This window comes from Sciurus vulgaris (genome assembly GCF_902686455.1).
Source record: "Sciurus vulgaris genome assembly, chromosome: 1".
Classification (NCBI taxonomy): domain Eukaryota; kingdom Metazoa; phylum Chordata; class Mammalia; order Rodentia; family Sciuridae; genus Sciurus; species Sciurus vulgaris.
Genome location: NC_136461.1, coordinates 209,871,916 through 209,892,660, shown reverse-complemented (window position 1 = coordinate 209,892,660; position 20,745 = coordinate 209,871,916). Strand labels below are relative to the sequence as shown.

Here is a 20,745-nt window from a genome sequence, read left to right as displayed (position 1 = left end):
TGGAGAAGGGGCCCTGTCCTCATGAGTTCATTAGCACCTTGCTGCAGACAGAACACACAAGGCCCTGCATGCCTAGAAGGTTCATGGAAACATAAGTAGCATGAATAAACTGTTAAGACAAAATAGATAACAAAGCATATAGTGTATCAAATGGTGATCAGTAGGACTGAGAAAAATAAAGTTGAATTTGAAGGTGCAAAAACCAGGAAGGACTCAGGAGACCCAGCGTGAGCCAGTCACTGCACCCCAAAGAGCTGCCCTGCTCTACACAGAGGTGCCCCGTCCTGAGCACTGCTGCTCGTGGCTGCTTGGCATACTCTTTAGCCAGTAGGGTCCTCCCCGTGCCTCTGCTTCTGGGATGCAGTGACTCCTCTGGCAGTTACACTCGCCTGGTGTTTCACCAGGCTGCTTTCACAGGTTTTGGTGCTGTTACTGGTGAATGTTTTTGTTAAAATGTAGAATGTTTGGTCCTTTGGCAAGGAAGTTTGATTTTGATTTTAGAAATCTTTTATCGAAGTATCATCTTAGTTTTTTATTATGATTCAGCAAGCCTTTTAAACAGTGTGCATGTAACAGTCTATGTTTGTAATAGGTATTTGGACAGCTAAGACACAGTGTACTAACTTGTTTAAAGGGTACTGCTAAATCCCAGGAGGCAAGCCCTTATTCCCTGATGTCTGTGCATAATCTTTACAAAAAGGAATGAAAGCAACCTCATGCCTCTCTTTCCTTTTTTTCCCCAGAAGGTGAACGAGCTTTGCCATCAATACCCAAGTAAGTGCTGCTGTGTGCACCCTGTTCAGTGTTGGGGGAGTCTAAAGGAATTTGCTGTGCCACATCACCCACCGCCTGAAAGATCCCACATCCTCCTCCCATCGTGACCCAGATCCATTTCCACTTCCAACAGGAATTCAGGTTAAGGGAAAAGTTTAATTAAGGAGCTAAAGAATATCATGATGATAATGCAAGATGGGTCATTGTCGAATATCCACTTCATGGCCTTATCACATACCTTACAAGAACCTGAGAAGAGTTCTGCTATTTTATAAGTAGGGAAATTAAACATCAATAATTTATGCTAATACTCTTGCTTGTTAATGTTACAAGTTTCATAATAGGTGTGTTGGTCTTTAAAATTATAGAAATCAAATAGTAATGCCAAAAGAACCCATGTATTAGCTCTGTACTTGCAGCCAGCATGCTAGGAACTGGGGCCTGTACGTGAGAGCTGGGTTCCAGCCGTTCTCATGCAGGTGAAGGAGCAGTAGAGTCCAGGAGGAGCCTGGGTGTCCTGGGCTGCTTCCACACAGCCCTTCTCTTAACTCCCTCCATGTGCTCTTCAAGGTGTATCAGATCCACTGCCCCTGGTGCTGCAATTGTTTTCCCTGTCTGTCTTCTGCAGTGGACCCTCTCAGGGACACTAGGACCACCCAGGTCCAGCAGCAAACAGAGCTCATCCTGTGGTCACACACCAAAGGGGAAAGTCCAAAGAAGCCAGGGAGCAGGCTTCCAGTGGTCTCTCCAGGGGCACGCAGGACGCACTCCCCCAGCATATTGCCTGTCAGTTCACTGCCCCGGGTTTTTACAGAGGCTGGTGGCATGCCATGTACCACAAGCCAGACTCTCACAAGGAAAGCCAGAGCCCGACGTAGACAGCCTTGTTGATGTAAGAAGTTCAGGCACAGCGGCCTCTCAAGACAGTGGGAAGTCCCTAGGGCCATCCTCCTGGACCCCAGCCAAGGCCACCCACGCAGGCAGGCCAGTCTCAGGCCCCTCTGTCCACTCATGTCACACACACCTCCTGCAGACCTTCCTGCCCAGTCTGCCCACCATTCTGTCCTCCTCCACCCTGTAGTGCTAGGCACAGCCCTAATTTAAGCTCTTACCTGGCTTGCTGTCACTCTTTAGACAACTTCCTGTTCTGGGGCGCAACTTAAGAACAGACCAATCATCACTGAGAAGTCCAAATTTGAGAGTCTTTATTAAGCCGGCCGGCTGACTGTCTCACACAATGCCCCAAAAAAATGGCTACTGGGAAAACAACCCCGACCATAGGGTCATAAGTGTTCTTATACCAAAAATCACATCAATCATAAGTGTCTGTTGCTATGATTCAAAATTACACATTAACATCATGAGATCATCGACGAAGGGGGAAGTGGGTCAAAATGACCCTACCTAGGAACAAACTAAAGAATGGTTACTAACATCCACACAGTCACCATTCACATGGTGCATTGTTTAGGAGCATAGAAATCAAAAGAGAGCAATGTTTCTTAACATAGGAATTGTCATTCTGCATTGTTAAACATCACACTAAGTAACTGGTGATGGGCACAGAGGCGGGGTGTTCCCATGGGAGAAGCTTATTTCCTGCATAGCATGGAGTCTCTTCAGTCAGTTCCCTTAGAGTCTGGCCTGTAGCATTCTCATGGAGTCAGCTCTGTCCGCCCTTCACACTCCCAGCGCCCTCTTACAGAGCCCGCCCGCCCCATTTCCTGCCGACTCTTGCAGCGTGGTTTCACCAGCCTCACTGCGTGTGTTCTTCAGGTCTGTCTGTCGGACTTTTTCAGTTGCTAAAGCAAATGTCCATTCTTTTCCATGAAGTCTTTGACAGCATTCTCACGCAGCATGACACACTCTGCCCCTACCCCTTGCTGTCTTTCAGGTCTGTTGCTGTATCACTTCCTCTGGAAAACTGGGCCTCAAGCCCAGAGGGCATCCTGGTAGCACTTGCCTGTAAATTTCCCCATAGAGCTTATTTCTTACCCACACCGTGCACTGGCCGTTGGCTCTCTGAACACCAGGGTCCTGTAGAATTGCAGGCCTGACCTTGACCAGGATCTACAGCTGGGGTGCACCGTAGCTGTTGGGGGTGGGGGGAGTGGCTCTCCTCTGGCTTTGAGGAAGAGCGCTTCACAGCGTCTGCATGGTGGACAGATGAAGAGGGTCCCCACCCAGGCCAGGAAGGAATGCTTGTTTGTGTGTCTTCATTCCTTTTCCTTGTGGAAAGTTAAGGAATGACTTTGAGGTCTAAAACATGGGGTCATAAACAGATATGAAAGTGAATGAAGAAGGCAGTAGAAGTGGAAATAGATATTAGATAAACAATAAATGAAGCAGAATTCTGCAGAGTGGAGTTTGCACAAATCCCAGAGTGGCAGGACACTTACCACCACTACTGAGAGGTGGCAGGATGCTGGCGAGGCAGAGACGCTGGCCACAGACGAGGGAGCAGTGTCCACACAGGTGAGGATCCTGCGAGGCCCAGGGGTGCAGTTCAGAGTAGCTGCCATAGGCACGAGGGCAGCTGGAGTTACAGGGAATAATGAAATCACCAGTCTGTAATGATACAAAAGCCAGGGAATCTACACAAGTGGAGCTCAGAAAAAGCAGCAGTTCTCTTCTGTTTAAGCAATGACAAAAGACAAATAATTGTAGTTTTGGTGGGTGATGGTGGTACTGGAGAGGACCTCCACACATCTTCTGTGAGGTTGCTATCCCTAAATAATTGCTGACATATTTTGTAGGATACCACATACAAAACAGAGGAGTGGAAGAATGAAGACCTAGTGTGTATGTTCTGGGCTCCTGAACGTGCACGCTTTGAAAAGCAATATCATTTATGCTAGCTCTAAAGATGCTGTTCAAAGGAAATATACATCTGAGCATGGTGGTGTACACCTGTAATCCCAGCCATTCAGGAGGCTGAGCCAGGAGGATCACCAGTTCAAGGCCAGCCTCAGCAACTTAGAAAGACCATAAGCAACTTAGCAAGACCCTGTCTCAACATAAAAAAATTAAAAGGACTAGGGACATGTCTCATTGGTAAATTGCCCCTGGGTTCAATCCCCAGTGTCAAGTCAAAACAAAACAAGTAATATACAGGCATTAAACACAGTGGCAAGTGAATGGCTTGGATGATATTAGGGACCATTCAACCCTTGGAGAGAAATTGGGAGGCAACATAGTAGTTGCACTTGAAGAAAGACCACTGTATAAAATGACAGTCTGGTGCCATGTGGGTCTTAAGTGGTTTTCATTTCTCCCACTCTGTCCTTTGGAATATCATCAGGTGTTTTCCCCCCTTTCCACTGGACCCTTCCAGCACAGTGAATGAAGGAGATACTCATTCACTCAAGCCACTGTCAGTGATTGCCGTTTGACGCTTTAATACGGTCACCTTTAAGTAGAACCTGAGGAGTGCTTCCTGTCTTGTTTAGCCTAACCAGCGGGCTGTGTTCCCCCTTCAGCAAGCACTGCTGTGAATGTGGCTGTAGGTGTGAACAGCTTGTGGTACTGTCAAGGGCGGCAGAGGAGACACCTTGGGAGTGTTGTCTGCTGGCCAGGTGGTGAACTCCTTCAGTACCACATACAGTGCCCTCTACTGTGGCTCTCGGAGGGCCTGGAGCACTTGTATGCCTCACCCGCCTGGGCAAGCTTCCTTTGCGACATGGCAGCACGATTATAACACTGTGCACTAACAGCACTTTTTTAAAAAGTGAGTTTGATCCCCCAAAGGAATGCCAGTTGTTTCATTGTCACCAGTTTATCTTGGTACCTAGTGTTCATGCCCATTACCTACATGTCTTCCTAGAGGAAGTAGCTGTCATTAATGCTTTTGCTTTCAGTTGAGCATACACTTAAGTAAGCATAGGAGTTATGTTTACTGTGTGAGTCTTGTAGCACTAAAGATACTTTAAATATCAGTCATGGTGGCAATTTCTGTATAAGAGAGCCCTAAAGGGACCATTATTTTGAGAGCAGACTCCTTACCTTCACAAAAATGGCCTTGTTGAAATAAAAATTGTAGTGTGTTAAAAAAAATGCAAAAGCTGCAGTCATGCAGCTGTAATAGGAGAGAAATGATGACTCCTTAGCAAAGAACTTCAGTTTTTATAATAAAGATACAAGATTTCAAATAGTTGCAGAATATCACCCTTTTTCAGTCTGTAAATGGCAATACGTTATCAGTGTACTTCCTGACATTTTTACATGGTGTAAATTTAAGATGAACCAATCACGTTACAGTGTCTCAAAAAAACAAAAATCCTTTTTATCCCCACAGAGCTGGGGATAGAACCCAGGGGCTCATGCATGGCAGGCAAGCCTCTGTCACTGAGCCACACCCTAGTCCCCAAGTTATGTCCTAGGGAGCCAGGAGTGTGGCTTTTTTATCCTAACTTTTCAGCAGTCCTTACAGTCTGGCATTTAAATGCAAAATTGTGTATCATCCGCACACACCACTTTCCATGATAGTGCTGGTTTTAAACCACCATCATGAGTAACTTTCCCAGAGAAGTTAATCATTTCTTTAGATAGCTCTTTTTTAATGAATTTATTTCTTTATTTTGTGATTCTGGGGATGCACCAAGGGTTTTGCACATGATAGGAAAGCATTCTGCAACTGAGCCCCAGACCAGTTCTCTGTTTTAGCTTTAAAGCATAAAAAAGAAAAGCAGTCTCCCCAGGTAGTACCTCAAGTACTAGAATCCAGTTTAAAAAATAAAAATGAAACACCTTTCTGAAATCTAATCTCCCTGTGAAGTGGGGTCCTTCTAACCCAAGGCCATTCCCTGCTGGTTGGGGCCTGGATGCTTGGTCCGGGAAGACAGCGCTCATCTTTTCCATCTATTGCAGGTTGGCCAACAGTGAGAAGCAAGGCGTGCGGACACATGCGGTCTCTGTGTCAGGTAAGGGCCCAAGGGAGAGGCCTCTGTAGCACCCTGCCAGGCGAGGAGCATCCCAGACCTCCCTCCACTTCCACTGTGAAGGCTCCTGCTGTACTAGCTTAGAATAGGGACTCGCATGGTTTTACCATCATTAAGTAGTTATAAATGCAGCTTAGAGGTTTTGTTGTTTTAGATGAGAATTGTGAAATACCAGATCACTCTCTGTGCTGTATAAATTCTGGGTGGTTTTTCAGTTTTTCATGTTAATTAGGTTTGGAGTGAAAATTATTACTTTTGATATTGCCATTGTAATTTATCTTTGCAGTTCAGCAGAATTTAAAGCCATATATATATTTCGTACATTTATTGTCTTGAATTTCAAGAAATGTGAAACATTTTCAAATGGTTTTTGTCTTTCTCAGTGAATACACAATGGTGTTTGGATATGGTTCTTTTACATATAGTTAAGATGCTGGCATAAAAATTATCTTAACTATATGCTGATGTGATGAGTGTGGTGTGCCTTTCTTGTATGTTTTTAAAATTCATGTGCCTTTTTTTTTTTTCTCCATCTGAAAATATGGAAGATAGAGAAAAGAGAGGGGCTGGAGATAGCGCCTTCCAAGGACCCAACCTGGCTGTTCATGCAGGCACATGTACCAGAGGTGGATCTGCATACATGTGTGTTTCATCTGTTCTTAGACAAAAATAGGAATGTGTATGTTCTATTTCTAAAATGGTAGCTTCCCGAGAACATTAGTTATTAGTCTCCGGCATAACAGGGACTCAATTCCTATTTAATTTGCTATGAGTTAGTTTTTCCTGAAATTTGGTTTCATTCTTTTGCCTGGTTGATACTTTATTCTCTCATAGTGCCCACCGTTAAAGTGTAATTTCCTGTCTGTCTTGCACAGGAGCACAGCACACGCCCTCTGCAGGGTGTGTCTTGCGTCCCTGCTCCAGGCACAGACCCTCGGCCTATGGCAGAGGCCTTCTCAGTGCTGCCCACCCAATTCTCCAGGACACATCGTCTCTCCACAAGCCTAAAGCAAGACTCAAGCTGTAGCTGAGGGTCACCCAGCAACACTCAGCCTCACAGTTGACAGTCTGGTAAAGAGGGAAGCCACCATGTCCCCTAAGCACAGTCCAGAGGCACAAAGGGCCCAGGGTATCCAAGGGTGTTCTGTAGAGTAGGCGAGGCCTCCACTGCCTCCGAGTCTGAAGAACAGCTTCTACGGTGAGGCCCAGGGTCTGCTGAATGCCCTAGTTCTGTGCTTGCCACACACACTATCCATGGTCACCCCTGCCTGAGAGCAAGCTGAGCTCCTGTTGGGCTAATGAGCATGATTCTGCATCTGTCTTGGGTGATCAAGTAGGTCGCACAGAAGCTTCATATCTTGTCCTTCAGTTTGACTGATCTCTTCACCAGCAACCTCCATTCTTCAGGCTGAACCTCTGTTTCTTTTAGCAGCTGGTCATCATCCCTCCTCGGCATTTGCATTCCCAGCCACCCCTTCTGTACACACTCCCAGTTTTTATCCTAATTCAGACACAGAGCAGAAAGCTGACCTGTGCGGGGTGCTTGCGGGACAGGTCTTGTCCCGGCTCTGGCTCATGTTCTGTGTGTTCTGTGTTCTTCTTCGTCTACTCTTGTAGTCCTCACAATGGCCCGATGAGGTCGTTCTTGGTATGCAGGTGAAGAAGACTGAGGCCCAGAGAGGTTAAGTAATTTGCTCAAGACTACATAGCTAGCAGAAGGTATAATCAGTGCTCAAACTTGACTCTTCAGCTTCAGCGCCTACCTTAATTTCTTCCGATTCTGCCTTTATAATTTGTTCCTAGGTGTACCTTAGCAAGGTTACACCTTCAACTCTGTTACTTCTTTTGCTACCATGTTAATTTTAAGTACACATCACTTGGGTCAGAAACTTACAGTGATGATTTAGCACCAATCAGATGAAGCCCAAGCTCTCTGTGTCAGCTCTTGAAGGCCGTCCCCTGCCCACAGGCCACCTTTCCCTTCTGTACCCGAGTTGTGGGCTGTGGGGACCACAGCCTTGCTCTTCTCAGCATCACAGCAGTCTCTCCAGAGCTGAGAGTCCTTTGACACAAGGTGGTCCTGGGTGACTACCAATCCAACAGAGAGGGATAGCCGCTGCGGTTAGTGATATGACTGTTGGTTGAGTGTCCTGTCAATTGTAGTCATTCCACCTGCCGCTGCTCGTGTAGGCAAAATCAGACTAACAAGCTTGGTACATTTCTATTGGCCACAAAGAGTCACGCAGCATCCAACCACCTGTGCATCGCACTCACTTAAAACAATAATTCAGCATTTCTTGAAATATCTTTGTTAAACTGACACCTGGAAAACCAGTACTATTAACAGACTCTGCCCCAGGTTATTTCTCTGCCCGGATATGTCCCTCCAATATGGACTGTGGTGCTGACACACTGCTGGACCCTGGGGCATCTGCCTCTACTCCTGAGCAAGCCTGTTTTGTGTGCAGGCCAGTGGGGTAGAGCTGCAGTCCAGCCAGGCCAGCTGCAGAGATGGTCTGCTTTCCTACCAGATGCTACCTCCTCTGGCCCCCAGCACTCTTTCAGGGTGGAGGTTCCTCCAGATCCCCATTCCCCATTGCATAGCAGCCCACCTAGCAGACAGTGCATCCTCTTCCTGGAGGGTCTTAACTTTGAAATTTGGGCAGCTTCTCTATGAAAATGAGATTAACAGAGGTTTTCAGAAATACCTAACAGAATAGTGTTTCCCTAGGCATACTATTCTGAGGGCCTAAAGGACTTTTAAGACCAAGTATTTAGTGTTTAAGAAATACATAACCACTGTAGAGCTCTGGTAGAACTTAGGGTGCATCTGAGAGGCCAGCCGTCAGTCCGCTGTGTGGGATCTGCATGTGCTCAGAGAGGGAAGCGTGCCCTTCTTGGTGGTGCTGCTGGAACAGAGTGGAAGGAGGAGAAAAGTGCCTGGGAAGACAGATGTTTCCAAATCAGTGCTCAGAGCTGACTTTGTGATGCCTTTGCATCCTGGCCGTGACTCTTGTTTAATGTTTGGATGGTACACAAGAGGACTACAGATGGCAGTTTTTCTCTTTTGTGTCTCATCATAGAGACAAGCATAGTGACCTTTTTCACTGACAGTAAGAATATTTAGTTGGATTGTCTCAACCAGCCCTTTTGTGCTAAAGTACAAATGTGCCACTAGGGCTATTTTCAGTATTGCAAACTTAAGAAAAATCATAACCTATTTTTGGCTTGGTTTTTAACCATATAGCATGATTTTCTTTAGGTATTTCAAATTAGTAACCAAAAATTATCCTTAAATATTAAAACATTTAACAGCAGGCCTTACATACTGTGTAAACACAAGTAGTGCTGAAGTGTGATTGGAACCCAGCAGTCACTGTGCTTGGTGGGAACTTCCCGCTCGTGCCCAGGTGGAGCCGCAGGACAGCCTGCGACATTCCACCCCACAGGTGAGAAAACTGCCATTCTGGGCGCTTAAGCACTCAACCCGGCTTAGTGCTGCTCATGATAGGAGCCCAGATCCTGGACTCAGAGGCTCATTGTCTTTTCATTAGATCCCATTGGTTCGTTCCAAAATCTTGATGTGTGTGGAACAGAGTAATACTTTCATGTGGGTATTCCATGATAGTTTTCTCTCCCCTAAACTGGAATAATAGAGTACTGACTCTTTGCTAAAATTCAAAAGTCTTTTCTGTATTTAAGTTTGAAAGAGCTACTTGCATCTGGTTTTACACTCTGACTACAATTTTTATAATACTGTGTTTCCCAAGGTAGTCGCTTCTGCTGAATGCTTGATTTAAATGCTGGCTTTTCAGAATTTGAATGGGAAAACAAACAAGCAAACCTTGCTTAAATTTTAGAGTATTCTTACCTACTAGGTAAGACAGTCATTTTGTAAATTACATGCTTTATGACATAATCAAAATACTGCTGATAATTTTTTTTGTGCACAAAGTGGTAGATTTCACACATGACTGACGTGTTTCTAGTACTTGGAGTCCTGGATATTCTTCTGATTTCAATAGTAATCTTTCATGTTTTGTGATCAGCCTGGTATCAGAAGAGATGCTAAGCCATTGGGAAGCTTGCAGTCTTGCTTCACAGAGACACTTTGACCTTGTGCATGAGTAAGGATGTGAGTGACCAAGGAGGCCACCCTGCTGCCCTCTTCCTCGAAGCCCTCCCTCACCCCCCTTGGCATCACCAGAATTCTGCCTGCCACTCCTCAGATTCAAGGGTGCCACTCAGTCACCTCACTCTCCTTTGGTTTCCTGGGAGTTGAGGATCTTAGATATCACACAGGCACTGAGATAACACCATTGGCCATGAAATGTGCCCTGCGAGAGCCCCAGTGCCAGGTACCTTGGCTGTGGGCAGTCCTGGAGAGGCCAGGAGCAACAGCTGAGCAGGGAGGACTTTTGATTTCACAGACCCACCCCCACAGATCTCTTGCCTCCATCCTAGGAACAGTTTTTCCAGAATAGTTATTCTTGTCTTCTCCCCAACACCTCCACATCAGAAGAATGAAATGCTTCATGAATTTTTTTTAAATATTTGTAGTTGTAGATGTACACATTACCTTTGTTTTATTTTTTATGTGATGATGAGATTCGAACCCAGTGCCTCACATGTGCTAAGGCAAGTGCTCTACTGTGCTGAGCCACAACCCCAGGCCTCATGAGTGTATTTTGAACAGAATTGTGCTTCTGTCTTTCTGATAGTGTGTGCTTCACGGTTGGCAGTATTTGGGTGTACGCCTTAATCTTCAGGCTCAACTGCTCAACACAGTCATTAATAAACCTTAATGATCTTTTTAAAGATCATATAACTAATAAGAAAGAAGCCCAAGAATCATCTTGTTAAATATAAAAAAATATTGCCAACATCAAATGGCCCCATTATTTTTTCTTTGCAGAGAAAAACTTTAAAGGAATACTAGAGACTTTAAAATATAATTGTAGAGTTAGACCTCAGGGCCCAGTTTGTGTAGCCTATAGTGACTCTAGAGCAATTGTGGATTAAAATCGAAGCTGCTTGAATCATAACAAATAGCAGCAAGCAGAAATTATTAAAGTGTCCGCTATGTGTTACATCTTCGAATCATGTCCCTAATTTTTCATCATGAAAAATGTCCAACACGTGTAGAAGAGAACATAGAATCGTCTCGTGATTTTGCACGTGCTCATCACTCGGAGTCTGTGGCGGAGACTCTTGGCCAGGCCTATTTCATTTCTGCCTCCAGCAAATTACACAGACACATAATCCCCACTGGTTTTTGTAAGAAAATCTAAGACATATTTCACCTATGTTTGTTACAAATTAGACCCTTTAAAAAACATTACCAGATATCCAGCCAGCATTCAAATCTCCCTTACTGACCCATCTTCACACTTTGCCTTGTACAAACAGGAGTCCAGCAAGTGATACCTGTGGAATGTGCTCACTGCCTCGCCACGTCTGGCATCTGGGCCTCCCTGTCCTTTGTAATGGCGTTTAGTCTTGAAGAAATGCTGGCGCTCACCCTGCACTCCCTACACTCCACATTTATGTCTCTGTGACAACATTTTGTTTAACTGTTCATCTCTGGCTCCTTTGGTCCCTATAAACTAGTTGTTAGGATCTACAGAGCCAGTGATATATATACTCCAGCAAGACTGCTTCACAGGTGCTCAACGCGGTGATGCTGTAATCCCAGCTGAGGCAGGAGAGTCACAAGTTCGAGGTCAGCCCTGTCAACTTAGACCCTGTCTCAAAATAAAAAATAAATGGACTGGGATGTAGTGCAGTGGTAGAGTACTTACCTAGCATGTGTGTAGCCCTGGGTTTAATTCCCAGTACAGCAAGCAAGAAAAAGGAAGAAGGAAAGACAATGGCTCGTCAGTGATGTGTAGCTGTTTTCTCTCTTGGTGATTGATCAGTGTATTAGGTCCCACCAGCCTCTTGTCCGTCACTTACAACGTTCCCATGAACATCCCGCTTTTTTGTTTTAGCAGCTGTTGACATCCATGCCTGGCTTTCATCAGGGACCACAGTGGGCAGGGTGCAGACTGTTACTCCTTTCTTCCTTCTGCTGGAATACTTTTGGAGACACTTATCCTGGGGAATGTGTACTACTGGAGAAACAGGAAAAAACAGCCCTTTCTTTTTCTTTAATTCCCGGTTTTTAAAATAAGAAGTTTTACCTCACTAGCCAGATGTAGTTTTTGTCCTTTAGGGTGGTCTTTTTAAAATGTCATTATAGATGAATGGATTTTCCACACTGTGGTGCAGAGTCCCCATGGCCACCGTAGGTGGGCTGACTTGCTGGGAAGCCTGTCTATCAGAGTGCAGAGCTCAGCATCCCCAGCACCAGATGCTCCTGAGAGGAGCGACCAGAAGGAACTTTACCTCGCTTTGTGCAGACAAAGCCCAAAAGGTCAGCAGTGACCCCCACCTGGACTCTTGCCATTATCCCTGCAGAGGCCTCAGGCTCCTGTGTCACCCAGACACCCTGAACATCCCTGCTACCTTCCTCTGCTCTCTCTTAGCCCCCAACACCTCACTTGTGCCTTCTGCCACTCCTCTTAACCCACAGCTTCTTCTCTGAACCTGTCACCTTCCTCTTGTACAAAGTGCCCCTTCACATGTGGCAGGTGTGTGCCACCATGCTGGGCACCCTGTTGACAATGACTGCTCCTCCACGGGAGCCTCGCAGTCCTGGGACAAGAGGTGAAGGGAGCCTCTTGCTTCTCATTGTTGCTCCTTCACAAATGCTAGCCTTGAGTCCTGAGTATCGAAGTCCCACCTGTGTTCTGAGCACCCAGCCTGCCACAGAAGGCTCTGCTCCCTGTTGGCAGTCTGTCCAGGGGCCTGTCCTCCCCTTCTCACAGCCCCTTACTCCATAGTGCTCATACTTGGTCTTATCTGCAACCCCACTGCAGTGCCAGTGGTGGGGGGCAGTGCTGGGGATTAGACGCTGTTCTGCAACTGAGCCACATCCCCAACCCTTTTTATTTATATTTTTGGAACAGGGTTTTGCTGGGTTGCCCAGACTGTCCTTGAACTTGTGATTACCCTGCCTTAGCCTCCCTAGTAGCTGGGATCACAGGTGTGTACCACTGCACTCAGCTGTAGTTTCATTTTAGGAAAACCCTCAGACCATGCCCTCCTGTTTTTCTAGCTTATTCCTTGAGTACCCACATTCAACTCCAGGACCCGCACATGTATGTCCTCACTGCTCAGTGACCAGGACCTGCCCTGGGTTCCTGGCACACACGCTGACCATGTCTGCCTTGTCCAGCTCCTTCTGCTCACTTCATAGTAGCAGAAAGTTGCTCTTTGGCTCCTTACCTGAGGTAGCTTGATACCTCCTGGTTGAACCGGTAAGAAAACTGAGAAATGAAAGCAGAGTCACATTCCCAAAGTCGGGAAATGAGTGGTGGTGCCAGTGATTGAATCTAGACTCTTCTCTGAAACAGCATGTGTTCCCCTTATTTTTATTTTTCATGATTTTATTCTTAGAGAACGCTTGTAGGAATAGCGAAATTGAAGTCTCCCGTAGATAGTTTACTCCAGTGCACTGTTGATATCGTAGCTCAATGTGTATGTCTTAGGATCACAGGCCTCATCTTACACAGAGTAGAATTAACCAAACCGGCACATTTAATACTGACGGGATGCCCTCGTCCACGGTGCCAATTCCTCTTTCACCCCAGGGTGTCCCACGTAGCTCTTGCCTCCTAATCCTCCCCACCCAACCCTTGAGCATCCAGTTGTCAGATCAGGCCATCTTCTTCACCAGTATTCCAGGGAAAGTGACGTTCCTGGGGCATCACATGCAGGTCCAGGACTTTGGTGTGTGAAGAAGGTGACTTGTCAAACCAAGCAGTGAGATTGTATCATTGGAATGAAAACAAATCATTTTTAAAATATCAGTGTTCTCCTTAGTTCTTTTCGTTTCTGCTGCTTATATGTTGGTACTGCCAGTGAGGTCATCGCTTGATCATCTTGATCATCTTGATGGCCACATGGTCCTGGTCTGCCTTCTGCGGGGCCCATGCTTGAAGTGGCAAGCGTGTGTCTGCGTGCTGCCTGGGTCCGGCAGTGGCTCCTTCTGAGTCTTAAAGCTCATCCCTCGCGTGGACTTCATCAGCCTGTCCACTGTTGCTGTCATCGTCCTCTCGTCGCTGCCTCTCTGCGTCCTCTCCACTGAAATCAGCGGGACGCCTCTCAGTGAGTTTTGGTATGGGAGTGAGTGAGTGAGTAACTGAGGTGAGGTGTGCGCGCAGGCACCCTCCTCGCCAGCACAGGCGAGCTTCTCCAGGTCTGAGAGTCTGTTTCCGCTGATGATGTGGAGTAAATTGCTCATAAAACTCTTTTACAAAATCAGAATCTAGTAGTTTTCTACAATTTTTTCTTTATTGTTAATGTTAAATTTTCACAAGAATATTGAATGCTCTTGATTCTTGAATTACTCACTGGTTTTTGTTGTTTGTAAGCATATCTGTACTTTCAGTGGCTGGCTGCAGATCTGGATCGTTTCCTTATATCTTCTTCTGTGTCTAGTGCTAACCTTTGCTAAGACAGAAAATTATATCTTAAAATATTGGCATTTAAAAGCTGCAGGTCAGTCACAGTACTAAATAAGGTTTGCCAGTAGTGAAATAAGAACATTTGCAAATTTGTGTCTCGTTTTTATAGATGTGCCTTTAAATGTAACAGGTTATCTTTTGTATTGAAATAATTTGTTTCTGTTTTTCTCTTTCCTCCTCTGCCTCTTTATAAAGGAGTCAGTCACTGCCAACATAAAGTTAAGAAAGCTAGGCGCTTTCTCCCCTTGGTCTTCTGTTCCCATGAACCTTCTCCTGCCGGTACTGCACTCTGTTGCTAGGGTTCCCTGCTAACCACAGCACCCATGAAGCTAACTCTAACCGATGCTTAGAGACTGTCCTCAGCAGCTCATAGCTTTACTGAATGTCGGTGTGTGTGTGTGTGTGTGTGTGTGGTGTCCACTGTCCAGAGGTGATACCTAGGGGAGGTTTGGTGTCTCACATTCTTGGGGCTGCTCTCTTGAGTAGTAGACTTTTGTTTGCCTGTGTGCTGTTTTCAAATGCATGACAGGGTAAAAGTAGCTTTCCCACCGTTTGCGTTCTGCGTGTTTTCCCACAGGGTGGGCCCGACTAGTTCCTTGCATTTGGGGTTTCCTAACACAGCATGCACCTGAATGAGGAGGAGCTGCTCAGAGTCGCCCATGTCTGCTGCCTGTGCTCAGGGATGCTGCAGAGAAGGGGCAGCTATGCTGTTTGGAGGGTTTTCTAGGAAAGCAATGATTTTCTTACATTGTTGAAACAATAATTTCTCCAGAATGTTTGGAATAAAATTTGTTGTTTCATACAAATTTAAAGGGGAGCCTTAACTTGTTGGCAGAGCTTGGAGCACTGCACACTGCAATAGGCTTGCTCCAGGCGGGTCCCCTTGCCCTTTAACATATGTGTGATGGCTGGTTTGTCTTCATTTTTATCTAAGAGGACACACATTCTACCTGAGGGAGGTAGAAGCCCTTTTAACATTTAATTGTGAGAGGCTATCAAATTAATTTCACTTAGTGTGGTAGAAACTAATTTAAAACTCTACAGTATTGCCGTGTAACTTGGTATAACATGTTAATAGCTTAAAATTTGGCATAGTATCCTTCAGTCCAAGTAACTACGGTCTTCTACCTGTTGAATTAGGCTGGGGGGTGATTTTGTTACTTTTCTCAAGATTTGATGGACTTGTCATTTTAATAGTGTCTCCCTCTCTTCTCTCCCCTCCTGTCTCTCCTGCCCTCTGTTCCCTGCTCCCCATTTCTTTGCATGCCTCCTGGATCTGCAGATGAAATTAGTGGGGACGGTAAAATCTATTTTCACATTTGTGTTGCTGCTATGATGATTATTTATGGAAATAAGTACAGTGCAGTGTTTAATGAAAGGAAAAATGTGGTTTTGATACAACAGAAGCAAATGTGGGTGGTATAAGAACAAGAGCTGCTGAGAAGGGCTCAGGGTGTGCACGGAGGGTGAACCTAGCTCTTACTTGTCATGTCACAGCAGGAAATCTGAGTAATATGTTCATAGTGAGTTTTCTAGATGTTTTGAATTAAAATTTTAGCATTCTAGAAAATTGTCAATGTGGTATTTCAGCAAAATTAGTCACACTTGAAAACAGTGATAGAGATCCACATAGTCCGTATTTACAGCAAGTATAGGTGTATATATTAATAACTCTTAGATCAAAAATGAGGTAGTAGAAAGGAAAGAATGAAAGTGATTTTAGAATCTTGCAAACAAACAATTAGAGGAATTACCAGCATTAATGATGATTTTTTTTTTTTTTTCTCAAACAGTCGATAGCACTTAAAAGCTAGGAAATTTAAAAGCACATTTAGTGTCTTATGTTTCTCAGTCTGTGCTGCCTGCTTGGAACTTTATAGTCCCTCACACCAAAGGAGTGAGATTTTATAAGCTAAAGCAAAGTGGACAGTATATTTTCCTCTTGACTAAGTGAAAGAATGCACTTGCTGAAGATTTCACCTCTGCTCCTCCTGTGATAGATTGGCGGTGTGGAGCACCTGCATAGAATGAGCAGCACAACCTCAGGGAAGGGTCTAAAACACGCATGATTCTAGGATTGCACGTGTTTTTCATAGGATTTGAAGCCAGAAGATTTGAGCTTCCTTTCTAGATAGATCCCTAGTAGTATTAAGTCAGTGGTTTGGGTCATTGAGAGCTTCCTGCACACAAGCACCTTACCTACATGATCCCTGCTCACAGCAGTCAGGAATAATCACTGGGTGGCCCTGTTTGCAGATCAAGAACCTGAAGATCAGAGAGGAGTAGCCAGGTCTGGGCTCCAGTGTAACCCTTGTCCCCTGCTTCATCCTGTTACCAGCTGACTTAAGTGACCTCCAGCAGATTGCTCATACCCTGCATCTCCACCTGGAAAAGTACTCCTGGGGTGGTTGTAAGGATTACTGTGAAGCATATGGATTTAAACATCTTCAGAAAAAGTGTTGTTACTACAGATTAACAGAATGCAAACATTTTCATATATTTTCCCCACACTGGAATATCCCTGTACTGTGAATTAGCCAGGACAACTATACTTAACCCATCTTACAAGTGAATAGCCATGTCTTAAGGGTTGGCTCAGTTGGTCTTGGTTGGGGGGGTACACAAACTAAGCCCTCATGACCCATCTGTTCTTGTACTTCCTCTTGAACTAGCAGTGTTTTCACATTTTTAAATGGTTGCATGGAAAATACCAAAAGAAAGCTAGTATTTGAAATAGCACCATTATGAGGAATTCCAATTTCAGCACCCGTAAGTCAACTTCTCTTGGAACCCAGCCCCACACCCGTGCTTACATGGTGTCCTTACTGCTCGCTGCCTGCAATGCAGACAGAACTGAGTGCTGCCCCCAGAGTGGGTGACCACCACAGTCTTGTACACTTCCCTCCTGGCCTTGTAGAAAAAGAACACCAGTCCCTAGCATAGATCATGTAGCGAGATAGTACTGCAGAGCAAAACTGGACTCACCTCAGCTTCTAGAAAAGAATTTCCTACTGCTTCACATGCCTATAGAGCAACTGGCACATCTGCATTATGTGGTTGGATAAAAGACTGACATTAGTTAATCCTTGCGAGTTGCCCATAGCCTGGGCTCTGTGAAGACATCAGTGCTGGAGAGTGATGCAGCCTGACTTCCTGCTCCTCTTGCTGAGCCCCATGCTTCTGGGAGCAATGGGGAAGCCAGGCAAGGGAGCACATTGTCAGAATTGCTGCCACTAGGAGACAGGAAAAGGTGTGCAGATAGGTCCCATTATCTGCCTCATGACTGAAAAACTCCCCTGGTTTTCAGTACCTGGGGACTTTCTGAGTTCAGAGATTTCTGTCTTTCCTTTTGTTTATAAAACAGGCAATAGTATGCTTTCTTTATGGATGCATCCCTCCCAAACACCAAACCAACCTGTTGATATCAGCTCCAGAGGCATCAGCCCTTTTAAGTGACAGAGCATGAACTGTTAATGTCTTCGTGCATACTGACATTCAGTAGTTACTTTATGTCTCTTTTTAACATTACTTTGAAATGATGACTAAGTGATTTTCTCCCTGTTTTCTGAGCTGTCAGTGTCTGTCCTTTTAACAAATCTTTAATTTTACCACATATTTTGAGACCATGTTATTCAAATAATAATGTTACCTAAAATTTAGGAGTCTCCCTTTTAAAATGTTTCTATTTATTTATCTATTCATCTTTTTCTGAGTCAGGGTCTCCTTAGTTTGCCCAGGCCTTGAACCCCTGCACTCAAGCAACCCTCCTGCCTCAACCTCCCAAGTGCTGGGAGTTCAGGCGTGTGCCACCACACCCAGCTTTTAATGTTTCTAGTTAAGCCTTTAACTCCTGGGCCAGGCATCTTGAAACTGCCTTCCAGGTTCACAGGTCTCTGAGCCTTCCTGTGAGTAGCACTCAGCCCTGTGGAAGGGAAAATTATGTTTAGAGGACTGTTTGAAAGGTGGTACAGGCCCATGCAGCACTGTAGAGCACGTTCTGCTGCAGCGCCAGGCCAAGGATAGCCACTGAGTGGGGTCCAGGGAAAGCTGCCCACCTGCATGCCTCAGCCTCCTGCTGGGCAACAGGGAGTGACAACAGTGCCCCCGAGTGCAGTCGATAAGGGGTGCACCATGTAGACCCTGTCACCTATCTAAGCTCACAGTCCCCATCAAGAGGGTAGAGTGTGGTCTAGCCAATCCTTGACCGTTTCCTTTGTCCTGCATTGTCCTTCTGTGATGCCATCATTTGGGGGTGGAGGAAGCAATCTCAGGTGGGGCTCCAGTTTATCAGGGCCTGTAAGTATAAAAATTCCTGACTTGGGGATGCCCAGTGGTAGGGCACTTGCCCAGCAGGCCTAAGGCCATGAGCATGGCAGAAAGAGAGAAAGTTCTCACCTCATTGACTGTCACAGTATCCCATGATCCTAAAAGCCAGGGGAAAAAATATAACCCAATCAATATCACAAGATCAGTAATTCTTAAGAGAAATATGTCAAGAACTGCCACTGCAAAGCTTCGCAGACCCATGTGCCTGTTGGTGCTCACTCAGCTCCTTAAGCACCGCCCCCTGCGGTTCACGTGGTACACACACTCTGTACTTGGCGTTGTAGAGCACGCACCTGCCCCAGTAGTGCAGCTGATTCCCAGAGGGCCAGTGGGCTCCCTAGGGGTTTCCTGTACAAGTCTCATCACTCTTCAAAACACTCCAGTTATTTCAGGGGCCGGCACCTCTGCCTGGAGTTGAGACAGTCCTCAGAGGTGTTTCAGCCACAGTAAGACTGGCTGGAGGGATCAGAACACAGGAACAAGACAGCCGCGAGAGAGCAGCCCCCTCTCCGCAGTCTGTGGGTGCCGGGCTATGTGCTCACCACCCCCTGCAGTCCTCATAACAACCCGGTGCAGACACCACGCTCTCACTGCACAGGAGGGCACACCTGACGCATAACCAGGAAGTGACTCCCCCGCATCCATGTGTGTGCTGTGCCTGTCCCTTGTTCTGGAATCTGCCACCACTCAGTCTGTTGGTGCACTCATCTTCTTGAGAAGCTGTATCTCCTGAGCACCTGCTCTGTGCCACTCACTGTTCTCCATGCTGAGGACAGAGAGGTAAACAAGATGCACAAGAGCTGTGCTCCAGGGCACTCTGTTTCCAAGAGGTATACAGATCAGTAACGGGAGGGGGGCAGCAAGAGGACAATGAGTCAAGAACATGACCAGCAACATGGGGATAGGGCAAATTAGCTTGGGGAGAGGTCTCTGAATAGGTGGCACATGGGCTGAAACCAGAATTGGCTGTGAGCCAAAATGAGCTTTAGCAGGTGGTAAGCCTTGGGTGGGTGTGGCCATTGCTCTTCTTCACAGGCTCCTGTGGAGTCTGCAGCATCTGCTGAGTCAGACTGAGAGTGAGGGCAGGGTCGTCGAAGAGCCTTTAGTAGTCTGGAGGTCAGGGTCATGGGGAGGACAGCAGAGGCAAGAAGTCCGAGCAGCTCTGCCCATACTTGCCCCACCAGGGTCAGCCAGAGACACGTGCCAACCTGCATGAAAGGAGACAGGGAGGGAGCTGGGGCTGCTGTTTGTGGAAAGGCAACCTTGGTGGCGTTCATTTTCTGAGGATAGTGTCAGGAAGTTGAGCCGGCCTGCTGAATTACAGAATAAGAAGAGGAAGTGTTGAGTGGGTGCCCATCTGGGCATGTGTTGCTTCCATCCTCTCAGCTCTGTCCCCTCTTAGTCATCATTGTTGTAGGTACCTGAGCAGCTCCCTCTGAAGCTCCAGGTCCTTTCCACAACATCTTTTGATAAACCATCTTACACAGAAGCAGACTGCAGGCCTACAGGTTGCCAGTTTATTGTTCTTCATATTCTCTTGAGAACAGGAGAAAAGATAGCGAGACACGGTAGTGCATGCTTGTCATCCTAGCAGCTTGGGAGGCTGAGGCAATCCAAGGTCGGCCTAGGCAATTTAGCAAGACTCTGTCTTAAAATAAAAATAATCACAGGGCTGGGGGGTAGCACACTGGTAGAGGCTTGGCCTCGCATGTGTGAGCCCTGGTTCCAACCCAGCACTGCCAAAAAAGAAGAAAAAAGTGTTGGGAGAAATATAGAAATGAAAGACTAAGGTGTGGGGTAGATTAAAAATTTTTTTCTTTAATCCTATAAATTGCATTACTTAATAAACATAAGGATAATACATAATGTTCACCTCTCCAGAATAGTTTACATAAATGTGTAAAAGAGAATTGATTTATTAGCATTATATTCTGCCAGCCAGAATTTTTGCAGTTGTTTTTAATGGTGATACCCATTGAGAACTGAATTCCTGCAGTTACAGGCACCAGCTGAGTGAAGCATTGAGGGCATCAGAGGCAAGCAGGTGGTGCTGGCTTCTCGGGCCCCACAGCCAGCCCTCAGGTCTCTGCAAGAGAGTTTAGTGGCCCTCTGGGAGCAGTGAAGAGTTCTCCTTTTCC

General features: G+C 45.9%; 1 protein-coding gene across 10 annotated transcripts in view; it reads left to right on the top strand.

The window, feature by feature from the left end:
• Positions 1–20,745, top strand: part of PTK2 (protein tyrosine kinase 2) — a 254,857-nt gene that overhangs the window by 158,118 nt on the left and 75,994 nt on the right. For 9 of the 10 annotated variants that reach the window (XM_079106752.1, XM_079106751.1, XM_079106749.1 and 6 more), the window contains 2 exons: positions 744–774; positions 5,641–5,693. In XM_079106752.1, the coding sequence (XP_078962878.1) occupies positions 744–774; positions 5,641–5,693 (84 nt within the window). Of the gene's footprint in view, positions 1–743; positions 775–5,640; positions 5,694–14,476; positions 14,561–15,563; positions 15,582–20,745 lie in introns of all 10 variants that reach the window. The other variant, XM_079106748.1, reaches the window with a different exon arrangement.